Source organism: Triticum urartu, chromosome 2A (assembly GCF_056163025.1).
Source record: "Triticum urartu cultivar PI428250 chromosome 2A, HENAU_Tu73, whole genome shotgun sequence".
Taxonomy (NCBI): Eukaryota; Viridiplantae; Streptophyta; class Magnoliopsida; order Poales; family Poaceae; genus Triticum; species Triticum urartu.
The window spans coordinates 121,272,362-121,281,547 of NC_141874.1; the positions used below are offsets into that span (position 1 = coordinate 121,272,362).

A 9,186-nucleotide genomic window follows, 5' to 3' on the forward strand; every position below is an offset into this window, starting at 1 on the left:
GCCTCCACCCTCGTGGGCCCCCTGTTGCTCCACCGACGTACTCCTTCCTCCTATATATACCTATGTACCCCCAAACGATCAGATACGGAACCAAAAACCTAATTCCACCATCGCAACTTTCTGTATCCACGAGATCCCATCTTGGGGCATGTTTCGGAGCTCCGCCGAAGGGGGCATCGATCACGGACGGCTTCTACATCAACACCATAGCCTCTCCGATGAAGTGTGAGTAGTTCACCTCAGACCTACGGGTCCATAGTTATTAGCTAGATGGCTTCTTCTCTTTTTTTGGATCTTAATACAATGTTCTCCCCCTCTCTTGTGGAGAACTATTCGATGTAATCTTCTTTTTGCGGTGTGTTTGTTGAGACCGATGAATTGTGGGTTTATGATCAAGTCTATCTATGAATAATATTTGAATCTTCTCTGAATTCTTTTATGTATGATTAGTTATCTTTGCAAGTCTCTTTGAATTATCAGTTTGGTTTGGCCTACTAGATTGATCTTTTTTGCAATGGGAAAGTGCTTAGCTTTGGGTTCAATCTTGCGGTGTCCTTTCCCAGTGACAGTAGGGGCAGCAAGGCACGTATTGTATTGTTGCCATCGAGGATAACAAGATGGGGTTTTCATCATATTGCATGAGTCTATCCCTCTACATCATGTCATCTTGCTTAAGGCGTTACTCTGTTTTTAACTTAATACTGTAGATGCATGCTGGATAGCGGTCGATGAGTGGAATAATAGTAGTAGATGCAGGCAGGAGTCGGTCTACTTGTCTCAGACGTGATGCCTATATACATGATCATACCTAGATATTCTCATAACTATGCTCAATTCTGTCAATTGCTCAACAGTAATTTGTTCACCCACCATAGAATACTTATACTCTCGAGAGAAGCCACTAGTGAAACCTATGACCCCGGGTCTATCTTTATCATGTTAATCTCCTACTACTTAGTTATTTCCTTTCCTTTTTACTTTGCCTTTATTTTACTTTGCATCTTTATCACAAAAATACCAAAAATATTATCTTATCATATCTATCAGATCTCACTCTCGTAAGTGGCCGTGTAGGGATTGACAACCCCTATTCGCGTTGGTTGCGAGGATTTATTTGTTTTGTGCAGGTACGAGGGACTCGTGCGTAGCCTCCTACTGGATTGATACCTTGGTTCTCAAAAACTGAGGGAAATACTTACGCTACTTTGCTGCATCATCCCTTCCTCTTCGGGGAAAACCAACGCAGTGCTCAAGAGGTAGCACAAGGCACAAAAAACCACCGGAATTACGCCTAATGTGTAACGCGGAGCACTGATGCTGGAATTTGACCGTGAAAACAGCCAAACGGACATGTGGGTCCCGCTTGTCGAGCTGACGTGGCGAAGACCCAAAGGTTTGACCGACTGATATGGCAAATGAGACACGGGCCCCACGTGTCAATGACTAGCAAGTTATCTTCTTTTTATTCTGTGGAGCATTCCATCGAGCACCTTCTAGGCGTTCATCCTCTGGTCCCTGAAGAAGGCACCGCACGCCATGGCCATGCCGGAGCAGTGACCAGCGGAACGGCGAGAGTAAGGACCAGAGGAATGGCAGGCCGGACGCCTCCACCTGAGAGCAGAGGCGCCTGCGTGAAGAAGAAGGCGACCGTCCGCACAGGTGAGCTCGCGCGGCGGCGCACCATGGAGCCGGCAGATGCAGCCGCGGCAGTGAGAAACTTGGGTGGCGTACATGGTTATTCTTGTGCGGTTGTGGAGGCGACGGAGACTTGGGTTGCTCGTGCTAGGCAGGGGTCGCCCTGGTCGAGCGTCGCCGCCACTAGCGCGCCCGCGGCCAACGGCCCGATGTCCATGGTGTTCTTCTGCAGATGGTGGCACGAGCGCAACGGCAAGTTGCGGGCCGAGCTCGAGGAGGTGGCGTCAGGGGCTCATGGGGAGCGGAGCAGCTCGTCTGCCTCTCCATGGATTGCCGGCAGCGCACGGCAAGCGCAGCGGCGAGCTGCGGGCCGACCTCTGGGAGGTGGCGTCGGTGCCTCATGGGGAGCGGCGACGGCTCGTCTTTCTCTCCATGGCGTGATGGCGGGTGACGATAGGTGGGCGCCGCCACTCGGCAAGAAGAGAGACGGGGAAGGAGGACGGCGGCATGCCGTTGCCATGGTGGCCATGTAGCTCTCGGCTCGGCTGTCCATGCCAGCAGGGCGGCGGCGGCTCGTCTTTCTCTCCATGGCGTGACGGCGGGTGACGATAGGTGGGTGCCGCCACTCGACAAGGAGAGAGACGGGGAAGGAGGACGGCGGCATGCCATTGCCATGGTGGCCATGGAGCTCGCGGCTCGGCTGTCCATGCCAGCAGGGCGGCGGCGGGATTTAAGGGTTCATGGCATGCGGGGAAGAGTCTGAGGCGGACGGGGCTAGCTTGAGCAAGGGCTGCCATGGCCATGAAGCTCTCGTCTCGCATGGACTGAGGTGGCTCGACCGCACACAAGCTGCTCGATGCATTGCTCAAAGGAAATAAAGATGAGATGAAGATGATCACGTAGTCAATGACAGGCGGGGCATGCATCTCGCGTGCCGCCTCACCTGGTCAACACTTTTTTGTGCTCGGTCTCCGCCACGTCAGCCCGATAGGCAGGACCTACCTATCGGCTTGGCTGTTATCACGGCCAAATCCCAACATCAATGCTCCGTGTTACACATTAGACATAATTCTGGTGGTTTTTGTGTCCTATCTTCAATCCGATACCAAATTATTACCTTAACCTCAAATATAATGGTTTTGGGTAAATAATTCACAGAAGCCTTTTGATTTGCAGGAGATGAGAGCATATGAATCGGCTGTGACTTTGAGCGGAACTTAAACAACGGGCATCGGATTATATAAGGAAGGATGTGGTTTTGTTTCCGATTCGATCTAATCAGGCACAAAATTATATTAAGGAATTCTCAGTTTGATCAAGTAAGTTCGAGCCGGAGTCGTATAGCCGCACCCTAAAAGCATCTTCAGCCGAGCCCCCAACACGCCTTTTTCAGGCGTTTTTTTCGCGCCGACGCACAAAAATCGGCCCAGTCACATCCTAGAAACCCAATTTTCGCCGGCTCGGATTGAATTCGACGCCGGTGAACCCAGGCCGAACCCGACGCGCTGGGGGCCGCTCGGGGGCGCCAGGTGAAATGGTTTTGGCGCGAAAGAGCGGTGGGCCCGCCGAGTCAGCAACACTCGCCTCGTCGTCCTGCGAACGCCTCGTTTTCCCGCGGGGAATCAATGCCAAGGCTGCGGCCGGTCAGCCTTCCATTGATTCCTCACGGGGCGGCTCTTCACGGGCGGCGCGTCGCCGCCCCCGCCCCGCGTACACACGCCTCCCCGGCGGCTATAAAAAGCGCCCCCCCACCCCGCTGTTGCCACAGACGCCGTGCTCTCTCTCTCTCTCCACCGACGAACCTCTGTGTCTCTCTGCGCCGCCGACGATCCTTTCCTCTCTCCCAACCCATCCACCACGACAATGTGCGAGCGATTCCCCAGCGACGGAGCGGCGGCCAACGGCTTCGGCCGCCGCTCACTGCAAACGTGGGAGGCCTACATGCTTTTGAGGCGAACATTCCGACGCCTTCAGACATGCGTGCTGGGCCGACAGGATGGAGGCTCAGCGCCGGAGGCGTCCCCATCCCCCCTGCCGGACAGCGTCGCGCGCCCCGATCTCTTCGCCGGCGAGGTCGACCGCGTTCGGTCGTCGCTGACTGATGATCAGCGCACCTCCCCGCAGTACGCCAGCGCGCCGCCCTCACGCGGTTCGAGACTCGTCGCTGTGGCCGGAAGGAGTGAGGCATCGTCGTTCTCGACGACAACGACGAAGACGACGCGCCGCCACCGCCTGTCCGCCAGAGAGACGTCGGGCAGGGGTCAAGAAGGAGAAGGCCGCCGCCGCCGACGAGGACGGCAGCGACGTCGGCGACTTCGCTGCGCTAATTGAGTTCTTCGCCCCATAGATTAGTTTTTTTAAATAATTTATGTAAAACGCCGAACATGTTTAATATGAATATCAAGTTTGTAGAATTTTAGCCGAACTTCGTCAAATTCAGCTTTTTTTTTAAAAACGCGTCTCAGGCGACCCTAGGACGAGCGGCTGGGAATCCGCTCGCCCCCGCGCCGATTTAAACGCCGGCTCGCCCCTAGAGGACACGTAAAATCGTCGTCTGAGGAGCCAACTGCTGGAGATGCTCTAACCTTTGGAAAAATAGAGTCGGTGGCTACGGATGATCCTTCTGCATCACCCGGCGCCAGCAATCCTCAGCCAGCCGAGCGACTGCGGCGAGTGAGGTCCCCTGTGACCAGGGCCGGCCCTTGACCTAGGTCTCCTGTGTGTATATACTACAGTTATTATCCAGCCATGGACTCGAGTACTAGTACAAAAATGCACAATCTCTCTTTTCCAGGAAGCGCCAAAATCTCTCTTTCTTCTTGAGTATCCGCCTCCTTCCTTCTCCCCATTGATTGCCTGCCACAAGTCCTGAAGAAGCCAGGCCCTGGAAATTTAATGATTCGTTTGGTTCTATCACCACCTTAATCTTCTTCTTCATTCGGTTCGCACTAGGCTCTCTGAAGTGCTAGGGCCGGCCCCTGCCTCTAAAGAATGAGCGGCCGATGCCTGCACGATTCGTATGTGGTAGCACGAGCAGCAAGCGTACATGCAGGAGCGCAGTTGCGGGAGCAGTATCGTTCGGAGATCGTGCGGGATCAGTCGTCCGTGAAGCAATTTTGTGCACAAAAAGAACAAAACAATGATCTTTTATAGTGAATAGTGCATGTGCTATAAGTACAGGGTTTTTTTGTCGGAAATAATAAATCCCGAACGTTTGGGATTTCACCATAGCAAATCGAATGTTTTCGATGGCAATTTTAATGACATGCAGATGGCAAGTTTAGTATACACACGACAACTTTCTGGCAAAAATACACTATGCATGGAGTTGTCATGATTGCCAATTAAACTTGTCATCCTCATGTCACTAAACTTGTCATCGTAAACATTCGATTTGCCATGGTCAAATCCCGAACGCTCAGGCATTACGGGGTTTTTTTTTTTGTCCAGCTCAGAGCAAGTGTGTTCTTTCATGAAATTTTACAGAGATGTAGCATACATCTCTATGTTCATGTGCATTTGTATCAGAACTTTTTGAAACCTAGAAATATGATTTCCGCACATGAACCAAAAAACCACGCTCCTTCTAGATTTCTTTGATGCCCATCCCTTCTTCTTCTTTTTTTCGAGTAGAACGTATCCCTTCTATATATGATCGGGGTTACATGGGCCCCATCAAGCACCGTTCGACAGACCCACATGATCATCTAGCGAAAAAAGTAGGTCTGGTCCTCATCGGGCCAGCGAACGAGAGGAAGAAAGGGAAGGACAAATGGCGCAAAGCAACTGAACATCCGTGGATATGACAAGAAGGAAACGCGCACCCAACTCTCTGAACATGGTCGCAGATCTTCACTAGCTGTGTTACTGCAACTCAAATGATGTGCTTGCTCCCAAACAATCCCCTCTATTTGTTCTGCAATTCTCTGCGGTATCGATCATCTGGTGGAAGTGTTGTTTCATTGACAGAATTTTTCCCTCGTGCATCTGCTCTGCTCCACATTGTATACCAATCTAACACCAAGCACACCGATCCAGCCAGGACCAGAGCGCCGCATGAAGATCAATCGGCACAACACTAGCTACGGCATTTATCAACTTTATTCGCAAGACACCATGCAAATATAGTACAACTACTTGGTGCCAATAAGAATTCGTAGTTCAGGCAACAGTAAGCTAAACCGAACAGCTAGCAGAATAAGTTCTCTCCACAAAGTAGTCACTAAATCGTGGCGCAATGCCCATACACATCACAGTAATTCATGGAACAAACCATGCCATGGATCTTCAGAGGTAGTAGTAGGAGAGCAGAGGCGCCAACACCGCGGCTAGGAGGAGGGTTGCCGCCGAGACGGGAGACCTGGTCGCTGCCGATTTCGCTGGGCTTGGGCTGATGGTTGCTGGGGTTGATCCAGAAGTTGGTGTAGGTGCTGCAAGATGCATTTTGATTTCAGTATAGAGAAATGGAAGTAAGATTCAGAGGACAGAAAAGCAGAAACCAACATTCGTTTCAATTCAGGACTTCAGGCAATAAAGTAAACGGGTGGTGGTTTTCCTCTATCAGTCCCTCATCAGCTTCACACCGATGAACAATCCCTGACGGTGAATTTAATACAAACTGATGCATGTACACAAATCATACAGTATCTTTTAGCATCTCACACATTCTATCACTAATTGGAAGCCACAATTGGCGCTTTCGATCATTTAGTGGTTGCTATCCATCATAATGGTTTGCCAATTCTGTTGTGAGCGTGATGCAGTACATCTGGCTGTCAACCCTCATGTAACATTGCGATGACATTGAAAGGAACCACCACCATGACAGCAATACTTGATTAGTGATGTCTTCGTTTACAGTAGAAATTAATAGCTTGAAGGTCTGCTAGTATGTGCCAGTTTCATTCTTCTTTATGAATCTCCAAAGAAAAACATTATCTTTTGTCATGTTTTTATTAAGTGGAGATTCTCAACAACACAAAATGTTCTGTTTTTTCACATGCAGACCACTGAAAGATAGTCCTGCTGTACTCTAGATGCCAGAGGAGTCCATAAAAATTCTCTGTAGCCCACGAAAGCATTGATGTCAATGCCCATGGACACATTCATACGTTTTCCCCTTGATCTCAGAGTGGAAAATGGAGGTAGGGAGAAATCGACTCTAGCTCTTGATTGTTCTTTAACCATTCAGGTCGGAGCATGTGTTGATTAGATCTAATTAACGTTTTTCTTTTTCACGGATCTACAGGAACAAAGAGAGGGATTCAAAATGTACGAGCTGCAAAGGAGAAAAGAGGGGGTAATTACCTTCAGTAGGGGCGCCGTTAGGGGCTCCGCCGGGCAGTTTCACTGCAGGAGAGCCAAAAACAAAGTCAGACCAACACCACATGTGACAGATCACAAATCGACACGAGGAAAAGAAAAGGGAATCAGAACAAGATGGCGCTAAGGGGAGATGGCTCACGGCTGCAGTTGCTGAGGGCGGCCGGGTTGCCGCCGCAGGCGGCGGGGAGGCCCTTGGCGCGGGTGAGGTTCATGGGGATGCCGTAGTCCTTGCCGAAGGCGTCGCAGAGGCAGGCGACGCTGGCGGGGCTGGCGAGCGCGGCCTTGACGCCGGCGCAGCACTCCTTGGGCGGCTTGCCCTGCGCGGCCCCCGGCGAGATGTAGGGGAGGCAGCCGGCGAGGCCCGTCAGCGCGGAGCCGCAGTCCCCCGCCGGCCCCGCCGGCCCCGCCGCCGGCGCCTGCGACGCCGCGCCGGACGCCAGCGCGAGGACGACGGCCAGGACCGCCGCGACGACGGCGTGGGCGGGGCGCGCCATGGCGGGTGCTCGTGCTCGAGTGCGGGGGCGGCGTGGGAGGGAGTGGGGAGTGCGCGGTGTGGTGGTGGACTGGACTGGACTGGTGGGCTGTGGGCGGCTCGGCTGGCTTTAAAGGTGGCGGCTCCTCGGCGCGGCCAGCGAGGGCGGTGAGGTGAGATTGTGCAGTAGGGTTTCGTCCTGGTGGTGGTGGTGGTGAGTGGTGGCTATCGTTATCTACCGGGGCGGCGTGGCGGGCGCACCGGAAAGCGGTTGGCTGGCCGAGTGCTCGGCGGTTGGCGCGGGAGTCAAGTCTCCAGCGCGCGACTCGAGTGCCACGTTGGGAACCCCCTTTTCGGCGTCCTTGGAAACGGTAAGCATGATAGCATATACTCACTCCATTTTTTTGTTCAAAAATCATACAATGCCATTGTTTTTCAGCATTTTGGGCCCCGTTTGTGGAATCATTTCACGACCATTTTTGCGAAAAAAAGAAGTGGTGGAGTGCACAGACATGACATGATGACCAGCCGTGCAGGCTCCAGCCGGAGACACCCTACCTCCAGAATGAATAAATTTGAAAGAAAAGAAACAAATACGACAAGATCTCAAAATCGACTACGTGCTCTTATTCTTCTTGTATTATGAGATTTCTTTTCTCCTCAGGAAAACGCGCTTCGTTCCTGTAAATTCAACCACTACCTGGCTGCTCGATGTGTCGTCTTCTTTCTAGTATTTCCCCATCCCGTGACTTTAGCCGCCAATGACAACTCAAAAAAAAATTGCCAATGCCAACGAATGTTTTTTTTTCTTTGATCTGCATAGACATTCCGCGGTCCATGTGAAGGTATTTCCCCCTGAACACTTTGCGACAGCGATGCACAGCTGTGGTGCGGGTGTGGCCAGCCCAAATTCCGTGATGCGCCTTTGCACTTGCAAATATGGAATGCAAGATGGAGGGGCACGCATGTGATCTTCCAGCTGGTTTGCATCCATGCTCTCCAGTACTACTACTCCTACCTGGCCCATGGAATTATTGTGCAATCCATACTACGTTATGGGGCAGCATCCTTATCTCGCACAGTGTTGTCGATCTCGCGTGAGAGCGCGGATAACCTCACCTCACTTATTTCTCCACACGCAGCCTTGTCTCTTCAGTTTGCAAAATGGTAATGGTAAGGCAGTCTGGTTTTACATCGTCAATTGCCGTAAAACTTACGTGATTGAAAAAAGATAGACTGTGCTCCTCAATCGAACAAAAGAAGGAAAAATGACAGAGAAATAAGACGTCTTTTGCAGTTCGTGGTTTTACCTCGATAGAAAGGTCAGTGTAGCTTTGCCCGCGGAAGTTCCCGTGAAAAGAAGTAAAATGATAGGCGTTCGTTGACGAATCTCATGATCTCATCTGGTATCACCTCACACACACACTTGGGTGGCAGTGGCACTGCACTTCGTCTGCATGCATACCGACGAGACGATGCCGACCAGCGGTGAGGATATGGAAGAAGAAAAAAGGTGCGCCGCGTCCACAGGCAACAGTCCGGGAATCTCACCGGCTTTTTTTCTTTGAGTTGATCTCACCTACTTTTTGGCGGCCATACCGATGGTGACAGCTAAGCTCGTTCGTGTCGTTTCAGAACGAGTCGCGGGAATGGTAGTAGTCCGTATGTTCATGTGTTCATTTTTTGAGGGCTATATGTTCAGTTTTTTTAGGACCGCCACTTCGAAATGACGGCAGAGATTTGTTTTGCTAGAA

At 51.6% G+C, this 9,186-nt stretch overlaps 1 protein-coding gene across 1 annotated transcript; it reads right to left on the reverse strand.

Moving 5' to 3' along the window:
• Positions 1-5,714: 5,714 nt before the first annotated feature.
• On the reverse strand, positions 5,715-7,674 carry LOC125536170 (uncharacterized). Its single transcript, XM_048699331.2, has 3 exons — positions 7,100-7,674; positions 6,943-6,984; positions 5,715-6,065 (listed from the first exon to the last, which is right to left on the reverse strand). The coding sequence occupies exons 1-3, from the start codon at positions 7,452-7,454 to the stop codon at positions 5,923-5,925; spliced, it is 540 nt and encodes a 179-aa protein (XP_048555288.2). The 5' UTR covers positions 7,455-7,674; the 3' UTR covers positions 5,715-5,922.
• Between the last annotated feature and the right edge of the window lie 1,512 nt (positions 7,675-9,186).